The sequence below is a fragment of the Schistocerca americana genome, chromosome 1, assembly GCF_021461395.2.
Source record: "Schistocerca americana isolate TAMUIC-IGC-003095 chromosome 1, iqSchAmer2.1, whole genome shotgun sequence".
Classification (NCBI taxonomy): Eukaryota; Metazoa; Arthropoda; class Insecta; order Orthoptera; family Acrididae; genus Schistocerca; species Schistocerca americana.
In genome coordinates, this window is record NC_060119.1 from 1,105,417,962 (window position 1) to 1,105,440,537 (window position 22,576).

Genomic DNA, 22,576 nt, shown 5'->3' on the forward strand with positions numbered 1-22,576 from the left:
TTCCTGTATACTGCCACAGCATAGTTTGGTAATTTGCTGATAGTCAGTGCCGCATCGATGGATCGGCCATGCTACAGAAGGGGACAGATGTTTCATGAAATGATCTCCCCGGTCACCAGATCTCACTCCGCGTGACTTTTTTCTGTGGGGACACATTAAAAATCTGATGTATGTACCGCCTCTACTATATGATGTAGCAGAGTTCCGGGAGAGAATAAGGGAAGCTACTGCCACAGTCGATGATGCCATACTGGGATGGGTATGGCAAGAATTCGATTACCGTATTGACGTCTGCCAGGTGACTCATGGTTCGCATATCAAATGTTTGTAAAAAAAGCTTTCAGAGTTTCTCTTCAAAATACAATATGTATGACATCTGTACAATGTTTAGTTCTTGTGCAATAAATAATTGAAAGTGTTCCCAGACTTTCTGTACACCCTGTATATGCTTTCACTGATCATATATTAAATGTCTCTGTGTGTCCATATTTTCAGAGGTGGTTGCGGAATTCAGCTGTTCACTACAGGATATCAAATCAAACACCTTAGAGGGCTGAAAGGTGTTTGATTTGACATCCTATACGTTAATACTCTGAGTAACTGAACATCACCAATTGGGGTATTTTGTGACCTCTCATAGGCTTTGGACTGTGTGAATCATGAAATTCTTCCAGACAAGCTAAGTAGGTATCAAGAATGGTATCCCACAGGGTTCAGTCTTGGTTCCCTTATTGTTTATATTAATGACTTGCCACTACATTCATGAGGATGCAACGGTAATTTTTTTGCTGATGATGCATTTGTAGTAATCACTCCCAGTAAACAAGAATTAGCTGAGGAAACTGTAAATAATGTATTTCAGAAGATTATTAAGTAGTTCTCTGCAAATGGACTCTCACTAAATTTTGAGAAAACACAGTATCCACAGTTCTGTACAGTAAAAGGCATAACACCATTGATAAGTATAGAATGAACAGAAGTCTGTTGCTAAGGCAGAATATTCAAAATTTCTGGGTGTGTGCATTGATGAGAAATTGAATTGGAAGAAACACATCGATGATCTGCTGAAACGGTTAGATTCAGCTAATTATGCTATTAGGGTTATAGCAAATTTTGGTGATAAATATGTCACTAAATTAGCCTACTATGCCTATTTTCATTCATTGCTTTCATTTGGCACCAAATTTTGGGGCAATACATCATTAAGAGAAAAAGTATTCACTACACAAAAGTGTGTAATCAGAATAATAGCTGGAGCCCACCCAAGATCACCTTGCAGCCATTGATTTAAGGAACTGTGGATATTCACAGTACCTTCACGATACATATATTCTCTTATAAAATTTCTTACTAATAACACATTCCAATTCAGGAATAATAGCAGATGCATAGCTACAACACTAGAAGAAAGGATGATCTTCACTATTCTGGGTTAACTCTGACTATTGCACAGAAAGGTGTGAATTATGCTGCGACAAAAATCTTCGGTCATTTGCCAATTAGCATTAAAAGTCTGACAGATGGCCAACGAACATTTAAAAACAAATTAAAACAATTTATGAATAACAACTTTTCTATTCAATAAATGACTATTTAGATATGAAGCAGTAACTAAAAATTAAAAAAAAAAAAAAAAAAAAAAAAAAAAAAATGTGTAATGAAAACTTATGTTAAACTGATACATTCCACATCATTACGACATATCGTAGTCATGATCTGTGGAACAAGTATTAATGTAATGTAATGTAATTCTTGCTGATAGTTACAGATGCAGCAGAATACATGATTAAGGCTGCAAAAGCTTTGAAGGTATTTTATCCTAAGGCATTTCATATGACATGTTTAACACATGCTCTTCACTGGCTGGCAGCCTTAATTTAATTTGCGATGAAGTATCTGTGAATGTGCCATCAAAAGTGAAATTATTTGCTGATATGATGAAAGGTATTTGTTTACCACCCTAAGCCAATCCTCATGAGATGGGGTACATGAATTGAAGCAATTCCATATTACAGTGATCAATTAGAAAATGTGAAAAGGTGCTTGATGTAATGCATAAAAATGAAGCAGCGAGTACCCTGCTTAGTTTAGTGCTTGCAGTAAGCAGAGTCAACAGAGTAAATTGGTATTTATTAACACATATTTTAGTATTTCCCATCTGAAATCACATGTCTGGAAGGAAAAGAGATGCCTCTATCCACTACACTGCAAGTATAAGAAACAGATGTCACTGGAGACATAGCAGGAGAAATATGAAAGTATCTTTACAACAAAATTGAGAAAACTGATGAAATGAATCCATGTTTAAATTTAGTGCAGGATATGAATAAGGTGCTATCGGAGAAAGTGAAAAACAGCCTAATGCTTAGTCTGGAATTGGCATAGCCTCTTTTCAGTACTGTGCTCTGACTTCATGTGAAGCAGAGAGACCTTTATCTTCTTATAAAAACAATTTAAGTGACAGAAGGAAACTATTTCTTCCGGAAAACTGTGAAAAACATTTAATTTTTTTTTCAATAGAAATGCTAAAATAGATTCAGGGAGGGAGAGGGAGGGAGGGAGGGAGGGAGGGAGGGAGAGAGAGAGAGAGAGAGAGAGAGAAACATTAATTTTGTTAATGACTAAGTTTAGGAATAAATTTGCAAATCTGATAACTTCGTCTAGCTTAATAAATGTGGGAAAGCTGAAATATGGTACTTTATTTTTTATGCATATTTTAAAGTTTTTAGAGCATATTTAGCAGATTTTTTGAATGGAGATGATTGAATATATCATACTTTGTAGTACATCTAAATCTGAGCTCTTGTGGTGATGGTACCGGTGCCAGTGGAGTAAGTAATTTGTAGCTGACAAAAACTCAAATCGGGACTGGATGGGAGGAATTAAATACATGGAGGAACTTGATACTAACAGTAACCTTTCAGGTCTTTTTCAGCATGATTGATTGATTATTGATGTGATTCTAAATGTTCAGCTTAGCTGTGATTCCCATTTTATGCACAATATTTCGATAACCAACTCAGTTGTCTTCAAGTGCTGCGAGTTGTGCTGTTACATGTACTCACTGCCTGTACTCTAACTGGACCAACAATAATTCATAGTCTGGTTGGAGTCCAGCCAGCTAGTATATAAAACAGCACAACTTGCAGCACCTGAAGAAGATGACTGGGCCAGTTGTCAAAATAATGAACATCAAATGGAAACAACAACTCAGCTGAACAACAGGTAGCACAGCATTAATTTTCATAAACTATTTACCAGAAATGTCTGGACTATCACTTAATATTTTTCCTGGAGGATCATGTACAGGTAATAACAACTTACTGTTACTGTATCATAAAATACACATCAATCTCAGAATAAAAGGTAAAAGTCATCAACTGTGAACCACATGTGTAATGCACACAGATTAAGGAATACAGCAAGCAGCACATTAAAGTCAAGATATGCTAATTCCTCAGTATGCTATATTCTAATTAATATTTATCACTAAAAGATTTAATGAAGAGTTATACCTGCTAAGAGTTTGACAATATCTGTGAAGGTCTTGTAAATTTCTCCTACATAAACCAGCTTCCATTCTTCCAGTAAGTCTTTAAACATTTTTTTGTCCAGTTCTTTGTTGTCTTCTTTGGCAACTTCTTTGAAGAAATTGTCAACAGCTCGAAACAAGAGGCATGTTGCAACTGCAAAGGAGGTTAGGTTTCTCCTACTAGTGCTGTGTGTGCGTTGTGCATTTGTTTCTTGCAGGAGAGTCTTAACAGCACTGTGTAAATTCTTTACAAGGTGCACAAGAGCCAAAAGAATGAAATCCCACATGCGCACTGGAAGAACATGCCACGCATTTTTCGTGACTGCAGCAAGGAAGTGTATTTTCTCTATCAACTTATGTACTTCTTCCCAGTCAACATTTGACAATTCACTGTAACACATAAAATCACTGTAATCAGTATTCTGAAGATACAATGTGTTATTAAGATAATATTGGATACGACTGAGAAGGCAGGTAACATTACAACTCAAAGGCAGAGTTACGAGCTGCTGATTGGCCCAGACAAATAGAGCAAGTGACTGATAGTGAAATACATAATATGATCCTGCATTGGAGCAGATATGATGTTTTACAATCATTTGTACAGTCCTGATGCAGTGACATAATTCAGAACAGAACTATATGTGTATATGTATGCAAAACTTCTTTTCAACTCCAATGAAGGACTGTAGTTTAATAGCGTAGCAGTAATCACAATATGTGCCTATGACTCATTCGTCACTTTAGCTTTAAAGTGAGTGGTGACCTATCCTTTCAATTATATTTTCCTTAGACACTAGAAACCAATAATTAATACATATTTCTACTATTGAACAGAATAAAAGAAAGAAGTTATTACCTTAAAAAAGATCAACTGAAACATCAGTTAAGTAAAAGTGTCCAAATCATCAAATTCAAATTTATACGCAAGTCATGTAGAAGTTTTGTTGGTGCTGGGCTGGCTAGTTTCACCCTCCCTGCCAACCGTCATTTATGCTGTTCTGTGTCCTGAATTGATGGACCAGGGCATCAGTGACAGCTTCAGATGTTATTACAGAAATACATTGCTGTATATGGTACTAATTGGAAAAGAATATGGAGTGGGGGGTACTGAATTGGCATTGGTAAAAAGGGATTCATTTTAAGGATTACGTGTATATGACAGCACAAACTTAAGCAACTTCAAGGGCATTATATTAGCAAAAACTTGGAATAAGCTCCTTCCTTCAGATGAGTCGATCAATTGCATCTAAAGAGACACCAAACAGCCAATTTGTTTCTGAACTTGGAGAACCAGTTACATAATGTTCAAGATTTGAAGAATGTGATCAGGAAAATACTCAGAACTGGCTTGAATGTTATGTTGATGACCCTGGCTATCAAGTAGTGACAGACGATGAAGTAACTGCCAGTGTCATCTGTGACGAATACCTGCACAATACCAAGAAAGGGCCTCACGGCAATCACAATGCTGGAAAAGGGCTGTCCAGTAAGAAAGTCATCCATTGTTGACAGATGGCCATCAAGTGGTTAGAATAGAAGAATATGTTGCTGTCCAATAGCTGTCTTTGAAACATTTGCAAGATTTAGAGAGACGGGTGGAGGATTGGGGTGGGGTGACGTGGGTTGGGGTGGGGGGTTACTGAGTCTCAGTTCTACACAATATCTAAATGAACATATGAACATAGAGAACCTGACTCTTGCAATATTACAGAAGACTCAAAAAAGGAATTAAAAAAAAATGAAATTATTACAACATATTTGTCTGTCTCCACTTGTGCTTCAGTTTGACCTGCACTCACTCATGCCATCACATTTATTCTAAGTGGTAACAATTCCCACTGGCTTCAGCTCACTATCTGATACTGCTCACAGCCTAACATGTGCTTACTTGTCAACTGCACATCAATCAGCAACTCATAAGTGTAAATTCACATTGGGCATCAATCTAGTTTTCAGTTTTACATGCAAGCCCATCTGAATTATCTACTGATTCTCAAAGTTTGCCTTGCATCCTTATCATTATAGAAAATCACTCCTCACTGTCCATGTGACATATCTAATAAATGGTTAGAGTTCTAAAGTTTTTAAAACAGATTGTAACAATTCATTTCATCATGCATTTATATCTGAAGTTTACAAGAGGTACTTACCTCGTGGGAATTCGTGCTTCAACTGTTTTCCAGTATGCTGGAATGTGCTCCATGAAATGCCTCACAACAATGTTACCACTTTTATGAAAGGGCCGTGTCACATTATTCAGCCAGCAAGTAATGGTGGGCAAAGTTTTTGACAGTTCTGTTTCCGCAAAATCCACATCGCAGTTCTTTGGGGCGTTAAGGCCATAAAAAATCTGAAATTGATAAAGCACTGGGTAAAGTTTTTATACTATGTGACAACTTACCAAGGGAGACAGCAACCTGAGCAAAATAATTACAGTAAAAATTACCAATGAAGTACTGTTCTAACTAGAAAATACAATAACATACAAGATATTCTTAGCAATCACTTAGACAGGAAGGCAAAGTGAAAGTTCTTGGTGTTACAGTGGAAAGCAATACTGTATCTTTCTCTTTCCTACTGCACTGATGCAAAATAATTTTTTTCCTTTGACACCCAGTGGCAGAAAATGTTGCTGCAAGCAACACACTTGACTTCAATGGCTGCTTTAGAAGCCATGTCATCTGGTTCTTCCTCTCTCAATTGCAGCTTCTTTGAGTTAAGTAGACTGGAATTGTTCTTAAAAGCACATCCTGTGTTCCCACAATCCTCGTGGCCTCAATCTCAACTAGTCCCTGTCCCCATGCTCCCTCTCCTCCACCAACTTCACTTACTCACTCCTTCCTCTCCATGTCATCCCCCACTGCCACCCCCTCCCCCTCCTCCCAAGTCAGTCCAACATTTCACACGTTAAACAACTTGAGCTCACTGGTGCTACATTCCTATCCCATTTCCTGCCTGCCTCTCCGTATCAGTTGGCAATCAACCTTCCCTCCTACCTCCTCTCACCCTCCACACCTCACCCCTCCCACCACTCCACCTGACCTGAGCAAACTAGTCATGATTTCTTAAAAAGAAACTCTTTCAATCTGCTCAAGAAAAAGAGGTAAAAACTAATTTTGCAGAGAACTAGAGAAACAGATTTCAGATGGCAATATGGTTAAAAGAGCATATGCCACATTATTTTGTATCTGTACAAAAACTACAAGAATCAAGAAGAGCCTCTTGCCTCTGCTCCTATGGCTACCAATCCATTTGATACTTGTATTAAGAAAAAGGCACACAAACATACATGCACTCTAAGGTTTATGGAACATAATGTGTGAATTAATTAATTAAATAATTAATATCAAGGAACAGACCAATATATTTCGATCAATATTGGTAATTCAATAGGCAAAACTGAACACAGATAAAAAGAAATGTTAAAAAATGTCTACTTTTTTTAAATTATACCAGCCCCTGCAAAAGAAACCAAGAACTACAAAAATGCAAAAGAAATTTCTGCTTAGCAGGTCATAGCAAACACACGCGTAAACAGAAGCTGACATTAACACTAGCTTCCACACATTCCTCCATTGGAACAACAGAGGAAAGAGGGGTGAATAAAACAGGAATATTCAAGGATCCAGTAAAACATTACTCGGAATGCCAGGTCAGAGGGGACCTTGCAGAACACTGGGGTCTTTCTGGTAACTACCTTGTCACGCCAGCCTTAAATAGCACCAATACTAATTTGCTCATACAGAACTTCCTAATTTCCATCATTTTGTGTTTCAAAGTTGTTTATCACAGAGATACACTAATGGTCATAAATTCTCACCTGTTCAGTATGCATTCTGGGCAGGCCAAATAGTTTGGATTCTTTAATAAGACAAGAGAATATTGCCGCTCCATCTTCTATGCCAAACGCGTATTTGTGTAGGTTGTATATTGCCCATATCCATGTATTACCCTCCACTTCTGCCCTGCAAAATGGCAACATACCTTTGTTACAGTCCTGTCTTTATTTAAGAAAAGATTATTAACTATTAATATGTATGAAATACACAAGTGTGTCACCACAACATGGACAAATTTAAATTTACCATTACATTATTCTTCTGTCAGAGGTCAGTGTTGAGCTCAGCACTGTCAGTTTTTCCTAGTAAACAGCTGTAATCTCAAAATATCCAAAATGTTCAAATGAAGTGCAAAGTATGGTTAGAGAGCCACAGTGGTCAAAGGTCATGAAACAGGTGTTCGGCAAAAAATATAAATTGTTTCTTTAAATACCAATGTTTAGTTAGGAGAAACGAGATATTGCTTTGCAGACTCAAGTCCCCTCATTGGAAATCAGTTAGAATAATTAATAGCTCCAGGACAAAAGTTTTTAAGAATATTTTTCAAGATATGGTGTGGGATGAAATTTTTAGCAAACCAAATGCTGACTTAAAATTTAATCGATTTCATGACAAATTCACATAATTATGACACTCAATCTTAGGATTTTTATCTGTCACTTATGGCTTCTGTCACCTCTGAAAATGTTTGTTGATGTGAAAATTGCCGAGTTGCACCATGGTTCAGAATCCATGTTAAACTGACAGCCCCCCTGTGTACTGGCTGGGTAAGTCAGTTCAAAGGTCTGAGGAAGACAACAGTAAACTCCACAGGACCATGCCCAGCAAAGCACTGAAGCATTCAAAGCAATCTTCAGGTTGATGACTGCTTCACTTTTTTTTTTAATTTGAAAGTAACTTTCCTCATAAACTAATCAGAAAGGGCATTAAACGAATTAACTACAGCCTTCAGTATCACCAGCTGACTCTGACCGAAGGTAAAAATTATTCCAAAATGGAGACCAAGACATCACAATCACCCATTCCTATGGTGTGAAAATATAAACCTCAATTATGGAATTTTACAAATTTTTAATTATAAATAGTGAATCTACTCAGATTAAGTGCTGTAAACTGGCCGTTCTGGGTAGGAACAAACTAAAATCTAAAATAACGATCACAACATTACAGAAATACTAAAATATACAAACAAAAACCACCAGGTAAACACAAAAAAATAACTAGTATCAAAGATGAGGAGGGCGGGAATCAAAATTAGTGTGAACCAACAATATCTCGAGACCTACAAAGCCAAAAAGTGAGATTAACCCAGGCAGTCAAAATTTACAGTAATTCACAAAACACAGTATTTGAAAAGGTTACGTGAACCATTCAGCTCAAGCGAGACTCACGATACCAATACAAAAAGCGATACCAGAACAGAAAGCCAAAAGGCAATCCCAATAGAGACAGCCAGAAAATGCAGAAATGAACAAAATGTGATATCAAAAGTATCACTTGACCTATATAGCTAAACTGCATACAGAAACTAAATACATCTGATACCGCTTAGATGTCAGATGGTGTATATTAAAGAGGGCAATTATGATTTACTTTATTCTATCACTGTACTGTATTGTCAGCTCCCACTTCAACTTATTCTGATACAACTCAATACATTACTTTCTGCTATTAAAATATTAAACTTTACATTAATGATATGTAAAGTGTAATATATTAATAGCTGAAAGTGATCTGCCTAAATGCTATTGCCTGGCTGTTGGGATACAGAGTCATGCACCAATGAGAAGAGTGGCTGGAAGCGACAGGAAAATAAGTTGCATCTAGTAAAGTCCACAATGAGGTAGTGGCGTACCTCCTCCTAGCCAATCAGATGGGATGAGGTCCTTCTAACCCTTCTTTGCATTGGACACAGCCCTAAATGCATGGCTTCTAGCTCTGCTGAGAGGACCATCCTATGTGTGATGCTTGTGGCATACTGATCATAATGCACCACATTTTAGTAGACTGTATTTTGTATTCAGATGAGAGGGCAGCCTTTATATCCCCCAGGAGAGATTCTTGGTATTCATTTGATTGTATGCTGAGTGGACCTGTGGCTGTCCTGGAGGGACTGGAAAGACAAAAAATTCCCACCCTACCTGGGACTGAACCTGGGACCTCCAGGCTGGAATGTATAACATGAATGTCAAATTAATCATTCCACATAATTATGAAAATTTGTACAAATAAATCACAGTTAATGATGTGGCAAAATACTCTGGTTCATAATAGTTGCATGAAGAGTCCAGTGCACTGGTGAGAAGTTGTTCCTTGACAACACTTGGAGGACACCTGAAGTCTCTGAAAGAGCTCAAGTGCTACTTTTGGAGAATTCAAGGAAATAACTGCTATTATTGGCAAACATTGCTCGTGTAAGCGAGCCAATAACGTGTACAATTGGCTCTTTGATAGAAACCTACACACTGAAGTTAACACAAATGCTGCCTGAGACTGGTATGGCAAAGTGAGTCAGCCAAAGTGATTTGCTTCTGTGTTGACTGAAAAATTATACCAAGGGGCCAGAACAAAATTTTCCACCAGTCTGAACATAATAGAAGAAGCTTATTTGACATTATTTCAAGTGTTGTGAAGCTGTGGATGGAAATCGTGACATCTGGAACTCCATATGTTCATCACGAAGACAGTGCACTGACCCACACAAACCATTTTTACACCTACATCAATACTATGCAAACCATTGTCGTGTGCACGGCAGAGGGTATTTCCTACTGTACCACATATTAGGACTTCTTTTCCGATTCGTATGTGTATGCATAACAGAACGAATGCCTGTGTAAGTACTTCTGTGGACACTCTAATTAGTGTAAGCCTGTCTTGTGGTCTCTACAGGAGTAATACCTTGCGAGCTGTAACATAGTCCTAGATTCTTCATTTAATTCTGGTTCTTGAATCTTTATGAGTATGCTTTCATGGGATAGTTGTCACCCTCTTCAAACATCTGCCAATGCAGGTTTTCAGCATTTCTGCGACGTTCTCCTGTGAATCGAACAAACCTGTAATCATTTGTGCTGCCCTTCTTTGTATATACATCCACATATACTCTGCAAGTCATTGTACAGTGCATAGTGAAGAGTATATCATATTATTATCGACTTTCTTTACTATTCCATTCATGTATTGAGCTGGGGAAAAATGACTATATATATATGCTCATGTACAAACCTTAATCTCTTATTCTTGCGATCCCTGCACAAGATATATGTTGGTGACACATAATGTTTGCACAGTCTTTTACATATATAGGTTCTCTAAATTCATCCACCACTGACTCAAGAACATTGGCGTCTTTCTTACAAGGATTCCCATCTACTTTCCTGAGCATTTCTGTTACAGTTACTTACTCCTATACCAACCTGTTTCAATTCTAGCACTGTGTCTAAGAATCTGATGTCTGTTGCTGTCTCTACATGATAAGGGCTCCAAACACCAGAACAGTACTACAGAAGTCTTTCACTACTGTTTTTTATGTAATTTCCTTTACAGATGAATTCCATTTTGCCAAAAGTTTTCCAAACACAATCTGTGTGTTCCATTCACTTTCTGTTGCTGATTTTGTGATTGTCCCAGAACACTGATTCTTAGTGTTACCCCCCAAATACTTGTATGATATGACATGTTCAATAGTTAACCACTAATCATGTAGTCAGATACCTCTTGTGTTATAAGCATTATCTTATACTTATCCATGTTTAAAGAGGGTTGCCATCAGAAATTTCTTTCCAGATTTTTTTGGAATTCCATATGATCATCAAATGATGCTATTCTCTGGTCACACTGAAAACATTAGATGCCCTATTACTCTCTCATTAGTGTTCCAGTGTAACATACTGTGTTCCATTAGTCACATATTCCTTGAGCCAATCACATTTTTGCTAAGATACTTCATATGATTGTGTCTTGGTTAGCTGGTTAGTAGCTGATGATGTAGTACAGTGTGGAACATCTTTCAGAAATTTAGGAACCAAGTAATGATAATACTGCTCCTCAAGAAGAGAAGCAATCATAGCATAAAAATCTATTGTTCCATAAGCTTAATCTGCATTTTGTAAAAAGTTTTTACAAGAATATTGTTAAATCGTATAAGTGTCACCCTTTCTGCAACTCAACCCATTGAGCAGACTGGATTCGGCAGTAGCTTCAGTAAACTACACTATATTTTTGTTGTTGTTGTTGTTGTTCCTGTTGCAGTTTTGGGGTCTACGAGCACTCGACGGTGACGTTATCATAACCCTTATAAATATTAAAACAAATGAATATGGTTAAAGGGGATAAAAATGTTGGCACACTCACTCACTCCTATCTCAATCATGGTGATCCACAGAATCACTCCATATCATATTACGTAAAACAAAGGAGAAATAATGAACAGCACTACACCTGGGAAGAAAACAGAAGGAAAACAACAGGAGAGCTAAAACAATGATACAGGTATATGTAACTGGCTGACCACTTACAAAATACCTCTAAAATTTTTGAAAATAATTTGGACAAACCACAAAACCTTAAAAGTGACATCACATTTGTTTGAATGCCACTTGAAATAGAGGGGAGATCTGTCAGCAAATCTGTTGCTGCCCTCTGGTCCACAAACAAAACACAGCCTAGTAAAATGTGGTGCACAGTGATCTGTACACACATTGGAGGGTCATCATGCTGGAGCAAGAAGCCATGCGTCACGGGACTGTGGCCTTTGCGAAGACGAGTAAGAAGGACCTCAACCCATCTTTGTGGCTAAAAGGAGGTACACCACGGCTGTGTAGTGGGCTTTACTAGATGTAGTTTATTATCTATCATGTCCAGCCACTTGTCTTCCTATTGACACCAAACTCTGTACCTCAACAGTAAGGCAATAGCGTGCAGGGAAATGGCACACTAAAATAACTGAGGATCAGGACACACCTCCTTGGTTGCTACATCTGTCCTTTCGTTCCTACAGTACCCGTGTGCCCTGGTACCCAGCAGAAAGACATTGTAGTTGTAGGGGGATGTCCTGGATATTCTGGACTATTTTATCTGCTGGGGACTAGCATCATGGATGGAGAGTAAAGACCACCCAGAGAATTGGAATACACAAGGAATTTAGCACTTGAAGCACATCTCACCTCCTTCAGTGCCTGTTAGATCGCTTATAGTCCTGCTTCAAGGACAATAAAAGTCTCGAGGCATTCTGACATTGAGGACATTATTATGGAAAACAACAGAGCAACCAACGGAATACCCCCTCTTTCAACCCATCCGTAGAGATGGCTGTAGAGTTGTGGTGCTCAGTTAAAATGTCATAAAATAATGTATTAAAAACATATGCATGAGTGCAATCTCTCCTGTTCTGTAGCAAATCTAAAATTACCCAGGGCCCTCTGCAGTAACCATGGTGGCAAGCAGCTAAGAGCATAGATCTGGGGTTGTACATGCTTCACACCAACTGACTCCAGCATTCGCTTCATGCAGATCCCAAATGGCCTTGCTGCTCATGGACGATAGGAGAAAAGGCATTCCAGAGATGGACAAATAATGGTACAGTATGTAGGTGAAGTTGGAGCTGCAAGGAACTCACATGCCTAATGCACCATGAGGAGCTGTCACGGGATGGTGAGTGGCAGTTCCCCAACCTCTGCCCAGAGCCTGGGTATGACACTGTTCATGTAAGCACCCATGGCCAGCCTAAACCCATCAAGGTGGATAGCGTCTCTAATCTTCAGGTAAGAAGGCCTCACTGACCTGTACTCTGCGCATCTATAGCTTAGCCACAAACACACAAAAACCTATAAAACTGAAGCAGACATGCCCTTTTTGCTCCCCAAGACCTGTGGATAAGGCACTTTATGACATTCAGTGTCTTCTGAGTTTTGGATTCAGGTCTCTCAGATGTGGTAACCACGACAGTTTGGAGTCAAAATTAGGTCCCAGAACGCTCACTGAGTCTTTAAATGTAGAATGGTGTCCCTCATATGTTAGTCAGGTAAATTAAAAGTATGACAACAATGATTAAAATGAAAACACAAAAACAAAACACACACACACACTTATCTGCAACAAACTGTAAACTTATCTTTGCAGCCCACTCCTCTAACCTCTGTACTGTAATCTGAAACTGATGTGTCATCGTTGCAACACTGGAGGACGAACAGAAAACAGCAAAATTGTCTACAAATAAGGAGCACTGCACAGGACTCCTTACCATAAATGTGATACTGTTTATGGCTATGGCAAAGAGGGTAACACTTAAAACACTGCTCTAATGAACATCATACGCCTGTTCAAAATGATACCTGGTCATGACCAAATCCGGTACTGCAAGACAGCATGCCACCAAGAGCGATCTAAAAAAATCGCCAAAACAAAAAAGATCACATGAAGATGGGAATGAAAGCCCCGCAGATAAGAGTTGCATGATGATACTGCATCTCCAAGTAGTGTCGTAAGCCTTACTGATATCAAAGAATTTGACGAGATAGCAATGTTTATGTAGGAAAGTCTGCTGAATGGCCGCAGGTTCAGGTTGCTGACAGTGGACTGAAATCTCCAGAATACACATTGAGAGCAGCTAAAGAATTGCCTGGTCTCTAACAACAAGACCAGACAATGGCTAACCATTAAATCCAGTCTTTCCTGGACATCTTGTTAAGGCAACACTCTGGTAACTACTGGGATGCGTGCAGTCCTTTCCTGGTTGGGGGAGAGGCATCAAAATTGCCTATCTCCATGAGTTGGGGAAGTGATTTGTCTGCCATATCAAATTAAAACATTCGAAGAGGATTTCCTTTGACACTGGTGGCAAGTGTTGAAGCGTGCAGTACCGGATTTGGTCATGACCAGATGCAGTATCACAAGTCTCAGACACTTCTATATGGAAAAAGGGCAGGTGTAAAACTCAGAATTGTGTGATCAGAAGTCCAACTTGTCCCTCTCTGCATGGTAGTGGTAAAACATCGGATCCTGGCTGACATTGGCAGTTGTTGTTGTTGTTGTCGTCGTCTTCAGTCCTGAGACTGGTTTGATGCAGCTCTCCACGCTACTCTATCCTGTGCAAGCTTTTTCATCTCCCAGTACTTACTGCAACCTACATCCTTCTGAATCTGCTCAGTGTATTCATCTCTTGGTCTCCCTCTACGATTTTTACCCTCCATGCTGCTCTCCAATGCTAAATTTGTGATCCCTTGATGCCTCAGAACATGTCCTACCAACCGGTCCCTTCTTGTTGTCAAGTTGTGCCACAAACTCCTCTTCTCCCCAATTCTATTCAATACCTCCTCATTAGTTATGTGATCCACCCATCTAATCTTCAACATTCTTCTGTAGCATCACATTTCCAAAGCTTCTATTCTCTTCTTGTCCAAACTATTTATCGTCCATGTTTCACTTCCATACATGGCTACACACCATACAAATACTTTCAGAAACGACTTCCTGGCACTTAAATCTATACTCGATGTTAACAAATTTCTCTTCTTCAGAAACACTTTCCTTGCCATTGCCAGTCTACATTTCATATCCTCTCTACTTTGACCATCATCAGTTATTTTGCTCCCTAAATAGCAGAACTCCTTTACTACTTTAAGTGTCTCATTTCCTAATCTAATTCCCTCAGCATCACCCAACTTAATTCGACTACATCCTCGTTTCGCTTTTGTTGATGTTCATCTTATATCCTCCTTTCAAGACACTGTCCAGTCCCTTCAGCTGCTCTTCCAGGTCCTTTGCTGTCTCTGACAGAATTACAATGTCATCGGCGAACCTCAACGTTTTTATTTCTTCTCCATGGACTTTAATACCTACTCCGAATTTTTCTTTTGTTCCCTTTACTGCTTGCTCAATATACAGATTGAATAACATCGGGGACAGGCTACAAACCTGTCTCACTCCCTTCCCAACCGCTGCTTCCCTTTCATGCCCCTCTACTCTTATAACTGCCATCTGGTTTTCGTAGAAATTGTAAATAGCCTTTCGCTCCCTGTATTTTACCCCTGCCACCTTTAGAATTTGAAAGGGAGTTTTCCAGTCAACATTGTCAAAAGCTTTCTCTAAGTCTACAAATGCTAGAAATGTAGGTTTGCCTTTCCTTAATCTATTTTCTAAGATAAGTCGTAGGGTCAGTATTGCCTCATGTGTTCCAACATTTCTGAGGAATCCAAACTGATCTACGCCGAGGTCGGCTTCTACCAGTTTTTCCATTCGTCTGTACAGAATTCGCGGTAGTATTTTGCAGATGTGACTTATTAAACTGATAGTTCGGTAATTTTCACATCTGTCAACACCTGCTTTCTTTGGGATTGGAATTATTATATTTTTCTTGAAGTCTGAGGGTATTTCGCCTGCCTCATACATCTTGCCCACCAGATGGAGGAGTTTTGTCAGGACTGGCTCTCCCAAGGCCATCAGTAGTTCTAATGGAATGTTGTCTACTCCCGGGGTCTTGCTTCGACTCAGGTCTTTCAGTGCTCTGTCAAACTCTTCACGCAGTATCGTATCTCCCATTTCATCTTCATCTACATTCTCTTCCATTTCCATAATACTGTCCTCAAGTACATCGCCCTTGTATAGACCCTCTATATACTCCTTCCACCTTTCTGCTTTCCCTTCTTTGCTTAGAACTGGGTTTCAGTTTGAGCTCTTGATATTCGTACAAGTGGCTCTCTTTTCTCCAAAGGTCTCTTTAATTTTCCTGTAGGCAGTATCTATCTTACCCCTAGTCAGATAAGCCTCTACATCCTTACATTTGTCCTCTAGGCATCCCTGCTTAGCCATTTTGCACTTCCTGTTGATCTCATTTTTGAGACGTTTATATTCCCTTTTGCCTGCTTCATTTACTGTGTTTTTATATTTTCTCCTTCCATCAATTAAATTCAATATTTCTTCTGTTACCCAAGGATTTCTACCAGCCCTCGTCTTTTTACCTACTTGATTCTCTGCTGCCTTCACTACTTCATCCCTCAGAGCTACCCATTCTTCTTCTACTGTAATCTACAGTTCATAACCAATAGATTGTGGTCAGAGTCCACATCTGCCCCTGGAAATGTCTTACAATTTAAAACCTGGTTCCTAAATCTGTCTTACCATTATATAATCTATCTGATACCTTCTAGTATCTCCAGGATTCTTCCATGTATAAAACCTTCTTTTATGATTCTTGAACCAAGTGTTAGCTATGGTTAAGTTATGCTCTGTGCAAAATTCTACCAGACGGCTTCCTCTTTCATTTCTCTCCCCCAATCCATATTCACCCACTATGTTTCCTTCTCTCCCTTTTCCTACTCTCGAATTCCAGTCACCCATGACTATTAAATTTTCGTCTCCCTTCACTACCTGGATAATTTCTTTCATCTCATCATACATTTCATCAATTTCTTCATCATCTGCAGAGCTAGTTGGCATATAAACTTGCACTACTGTAGTAGGCATGGGCTTCGTGTCTATCTTGGCCACAATAATGCGTTCACTATGCTGTTGGTAGTAGCTTACCCGCACTCCCATTTTTTTATTCATTATTAAACCTACTCCTGCATTACCCCTATTTGATTTTGTATTTATAACCCTGTAGTTGCCTGACCAAAAGTCTTGTTCCTCCTGCCACCGAACTTCACTAATTCCCACAATATCTAACTTTAACCTATCCATTTCCCTTTTTAAATTTTCTAACCTACCTGTCCGATTAAGGGATCTGACATTCCACGCTCCAATCCGTAGAACGCCAGTTTTCTTTCTCCTGATAACGATGTCCTCTTGAGTAGTCCCCACCCAGAGATCCGAATGGGGGACTATTTTACCTCTGGAATATTTTACCCAAGAGGACGCCATCATCATTTAACCATACAGTAATGCTGCATGCCCTCGGGAAAAGCACTCCTGTTCCAGATTGCTGAAAGGCACTCATCAGTCCACCAACGTACATTTTGCCTTCTAAGATGACCTGAAGACTTTGGGATGGATAAATCAGCAACATGATGAATCACTCATGCGATGTGATCAACTCATTCCTAGACACTGTCGCAGTGTTCAAACACAGCCTGCTGGTTGAGCAGCATCCAGTGAGCCCCACTGATCATCCATTTTGGTGGCTTCCAATCAAGCAGTCCTCCATCCAGGAAGTGGATCTACGGTGGTAAGAGGATACTGGAACGAAGGTCACCAGTTGCTTCCCACTGGGGTGAGTCTGCATGCTTTAGAGAGCAGAAAGAGAGGTTGATGGTTGAGGATGATCCAGTGACAGCTGAGAAATGTGTGGAACTGCATATGTTGAGGATGTACAGCTCCTGAGACTCCATGAGGTTCTCCATGACTCAAATCCTGTGGCAAGTATAGTTCAAGCCCCATAATGCATTATGGGCACTGAAGTCACCCATTAGGAGAAATGGGCAGGGGAGTTGTGTAGTAAGGCCTGCAAGAGCTCCAGAGTCTATTGCATCCCATGGAGGTAAATACAGGGAACATATAGTGATCTTCTGAACCACAAGGACAGCAACAGTCACATTTGTAGGTCAGTAATCAAGGCGAGAGCAGAGGAGTGGTGTGTATTACTGACAAAGACAGCAATCCCTCTCTTGACTCTGTCCCCAGTCAGATTATTCTTTCAGTTCTTCCAGTGAAGGGTATAGCCCCATAGTGCAGGGACACCAGTGGCTTTAAAATGTTTTTCTTGTAAGCACAGGCACAGGGGGTGTTCCTGTGCTAGCAGTTTCAATTCCTCCACACGTGTCCTGAACACAATGATGTTCCATTGTAATATGGCAGCAATCTATGATCAGTTGCACTTTGACCCAGTCTTTCCTCCAGGGAGGGGAGCCCATAATGGGTCGAGACTCAGTCTTGGGCAAAGTGACTGCCCCCAATCAGACATCAAGGTCAATTAGTTCTACAGAAAAATCATGAGAGATGGCAGAGTCGATGATGATAACACTGTTGGAATGTTTACTCCCCGACTTCAATGGTTGGTGGATGCTTGACATTTGACTTTTTGCCCTGGTCAGCCTTCAGAGCCACAACCATGGCAGTTAAGTGACAATGCTGGATGGTGGACAAGACTCAGCCTTTGGAGGAGCAGGGAGATGTGGAATGTTGGCTACCACATCCTTGTCTGGGAGGAAGTATAAGTATCGAAGTAACTGCAGCAGCACAAGTGCACTGACAAATGCAGGTACCAGAGCTGACACTAGCAAAGTCCATTTGTGTACCAGTATTGGTTTTCTGAACTGGCTGTTTAACAACCGAAGCAAAGTAGGCAAACAAGGCGGGCTGCATGGCCTTGTAAATCTTTTTAGTTCGAGGAAGGAGAGCTTTGTCGCTATGAACTCTTGTATCCTCCATTCTTCAAGGAGGGCACAGCAATCTCTAATCCAGACAAGATGGGCCCCAAAGCATTTCACATACTCCGGTAGAGATGAACATCCAACTAATTCATGGGCAGCCTTACCCCACTGCCACAAGTGGTTTCTCCCTTACATCCAAGAGTGGTGTTCCCAAATCACTGGCATTTAAATTACTGCACTGGATGGGAGACATAGAGCTGCACTGCCTTCTTGGGCCCACTCAACTTTCAGGTCTTCTTTGGGGACGTCAACCATGTCCCTGCACGTCACTAAACCTCTACTGTACTTTAAGGTACTATGGAGCTCAGTCTCAATGGCATATTCCCCAAGGCTTTTGGCCTTCTGTAGGTGTGCCACTTCTTGGGAACTTGAGCTTTTGATCAACAGTGTCCCACTCCATAACCGTTTAATAGATTTTAATGTACCTGCACTCTCCTCTAAACCCTTTTGAATGTAAAAAGGTGAGATTTTTTCAAAGCTTCCTTCTCTCCTTTTAACCAATAAAAACACAACCTGACTAACAGCATGAATTCTGTTACTATACATACTATAAGTCTAAAACATCCCTGAGTGTGGATGGCTGGCTACACAAGCCCTTTTGTTTGACTGGATGCTGGGACATACCAGCAGCCTACCCATTCCACTGGGAGGATGAAGAAAAAATTTCAAATGGCTGTTACACCTCAACAGCCATGCACCTCATCAGCAGGAAGCATACCTACACCTTCAGATGGAGGTTTTTCTATATAGAGGGTTTTACTGTCCTCATGATTCAGGTAGGCAAACCAACGTCCCTGTTCCCCGTTGCACACAACGTTCCACCGCAGCACCACATGATGGTCAGCTTACAGTGACAGAAGACTTGTGGTGCATACCAAATCCAGCTCAGTAACCTTGGGGTCGCCAAGCACATACCCAACAAACAAATGCTGAGCCCCTGAGGGTCACTATATTATTGTTCTCTGAGAAGTGGTAAGCAGAGCAAACAAATACTGGGTGCCTTTTGTAAATTTTGAAATGGCCTTTGATTCAGTCAGCCGTACTGATATTGTGCCATCCTTAGCTGGACAAGATGTGGCCTCTGTTACAATTATGTACCATGTATATAAAACTTCTACAGCTTTCGTTAAGTGTCATGGAATCCAACTCAGGAGTTAATAAGTCAGAGAGGTGTGAATCAAGGTGACCAGTCATCTTTCCCAAGCTGAGTTCTGCCTTCCTAGAAATGGCAATGTCATAATTAAACTGGGAAGAAAAAAGGAATTAGAATCAACGGGAACATACTTAACAACCTGAGATTTGCAGATGACACTGTGATACTGGCAAATGGTTTTGAAATACTACAGACATTGGTATTGGATCTCACCTTGGTACGTCACACAGTGGAACAGGACATAAAGCTTTCCAAGACAAACGTTCTGTCTAATAAATAAATACACTACTGGACACTTTCAGAGAATACATTTATCTTGCCTAGATTGTAGACACAAGAGCTGTAATTTTTCAATGTATCAAATTAAGTAGCAAGAACTTGGAAGACCTTCAGCTATCTTCCAGATAAACATGGCAGTAAAACTGAAAAAAATAATTTTGGGTCGGTATGTCTTCCCTGTGTTGACTTACAGCGGTGAGACTTGGACACTTCATGAACATACAAGGCAGTAACTAAGAACTGTGCAGCAAGGTGTGGAAAGCTCTATGTTGGGTTTCACAAGGAAAGACAAAAAAGGGTTGGAGACATTAGATCAATTACTGATATCAAAGACAATCTGATGAGAATAGTCACTATGAAATGGCAGTGGGCCAGCCATGTTACCAGAAGAACTGATGACCAATCGACAAAGGTCAATGCTGGAATGGAGCCCACGAGACATACACACTCCATGAGGATGACTGTCAGACTGATGGTCCATGAGGAAGACTGTCAGACCGATGGGACAAAGACCTGTGGAAGATCACTGGAGTTAGCTGGGTGAACATTGCCCAAGACTGTTGCTCATGGAGAAAATTGCCCAAGGAAGAAGAAGTTGCAGATGTACCTGAACTCAGTACTGGAGAGGCTACATCATTTACTGACAGTAGTGCTTAATGATGATGATGACACTTACACTACAGATCATCTTTATGTTGTTTGCCGAGAACAAGCTGAGCTACTGTAACACTGATACAACGTATTCTCTCTCTCTCTGTCTGTGTGTGTGTGTGTGTGTGTGTGTGTGTGTGTGTGTGTGTGTGTGTGTGTGTGTATTCTATATTAACTAAATCTGAAGAACTACACGGTCTGTAAGCTTTGCAACTTTTTAAATCTTCTTTATGTGTGTACTGACCACTCAACACAATAACTATCCAGTCAGCTGTTACTTTTTCTCCTTCTATTGTTTGTGTTGCATCCTGGACTTTCCATTATTACACTGAAGAGCCTAAGAAACTGGTACACCTACCTAATATCGTGTAGGCCCCCATGAGCACGCAGAAGTGCCGCAACACGACATAGCATGGACTCGACTAATGTCTCAAGTAGTGGTGGAGGCAATTGACACCATGAATACTGCAGGGCTGTCCATAAATCCGTAATAGTATGAGGGGTGGAGATCTCTTCTGAACAGCACACTGCAAAGCATCCCAAATATGCTCAATAATGCCCATGCCTGGAGAGTTTGGTGGCCACTCAGAAGTGTGTTGCTGGAGCCACTCTGTAGCAATTCTGGACATGTGGGGTGTTGCATTGTACTGCTAGAATTGCCCAAAGCTGTCGGAATGCACAATGGACATGAATGGATGATGGTGATCAGACAGGATGCTTATGTACATGTCATCTGTCAGAGTCGTATCTAGACATATAAAGGGTACCATTCCAATAGCACACACCCCACACCATTACAGAGCCTCCACTGGCTTGAACAGTCCCCTGCTGACATGCAGGGTCCATGGATTTATGAGGTTATCTCCATACCCAAACACGTCCATCTGCTCGATACAATTTGAAACAAGAGTTGTCCGACCAGGCAACATGTTTCCAGTCATCAACAGTCCAATGTCGGTGTTGATGGGCCGAGGCGAGGCATAAAGCTTTGTGTCGTGCAGTCATCAAGGGTACATGAGTGGGCCTTCAGCTCCAAAAGCCCATACCTATGATGTTTCATTTAATGGTTCACATGCTGACACTTGTTGACAGAACAGCATTGAAATACGCAGCAACTTTGGGGAAAGGTTGCATTTCTGTCATGTTGAACGATTCTCTCCAGTTGTCGTTAATACTGTTTTTGCAGGACCTTTTTCCAGGAGCAGCGATGTCAGAGATCTGATGTGTTACTGGATCCCTGATATTCATGAAATGGTTGTATGGCAAATCCCTACTTCATTGCTACCTTGAGATGCTGTGTCCCATCACTCATATGCTGACTATAACACCACCGCCAAACTCACTTAAATCTTGATAACCTGTCATTGTAGCAGCAGTAACTGATCTATCAACTGCACCAGACACTTGTTGTTTTGTATAGGCATTGGCAACTGCAGTGCCATATTTTGCCTGTTTACATCTCCCTGTATTCGAATATGCATGCCCATACCAGTTTCTTTCGCAGTTCAGTGTATATTTCCAATTTTGTTTCATATTGTAGCAGCTTGTCAAGGTTATTAATCATGGCAACAATCTCGCCTCTCCTTAACCTAGTTACTCAACCCAACAGTAAACGAATAGTAGAAAAGACATAAAGTGAACCTGTTGCAGCCAGTTGAACATACTCTCACTACATGTAAAATCCCAAGCCTCCTGTTTTTTTTGTAGTTCTTTAGGAAATATTTTCAAAACCATCCCTACTTCATAATTACCT

General features: G+C 40.2%; 1 protein-coding gene across 1 annotated transcript in view; it reads right to left on the reverse strand.

Moving 5' to 3' along the window:
* The window catches only part of LOC124618413 (E3 ubiquitin-protein ligase listerin), a 145,216-nt gene that overhangs the window by 37,970 nt on the left and 84,670 nt on the right, over positions 1–22,576 (reverse strand). The window contains exons 14-16 of the mRNA XM_047145347.1: positions 7,356–7,500; positions 5,686–5,885; positions 3,516–3,922 (exon numbers count right to left, since the gene is read on the reverse strand). Of these exons, the coding sequence (XP_047001303.1) occupies positions 3,516–3,922; positions 5,686–5,885; positions 7,356–7,500 (752 nt within the window). The remainder of the gene's footprint in view (positions 1–3,515; positions 3,923–5,685; positions 5,886–7,355; positions 7,501–22,576) is intronic.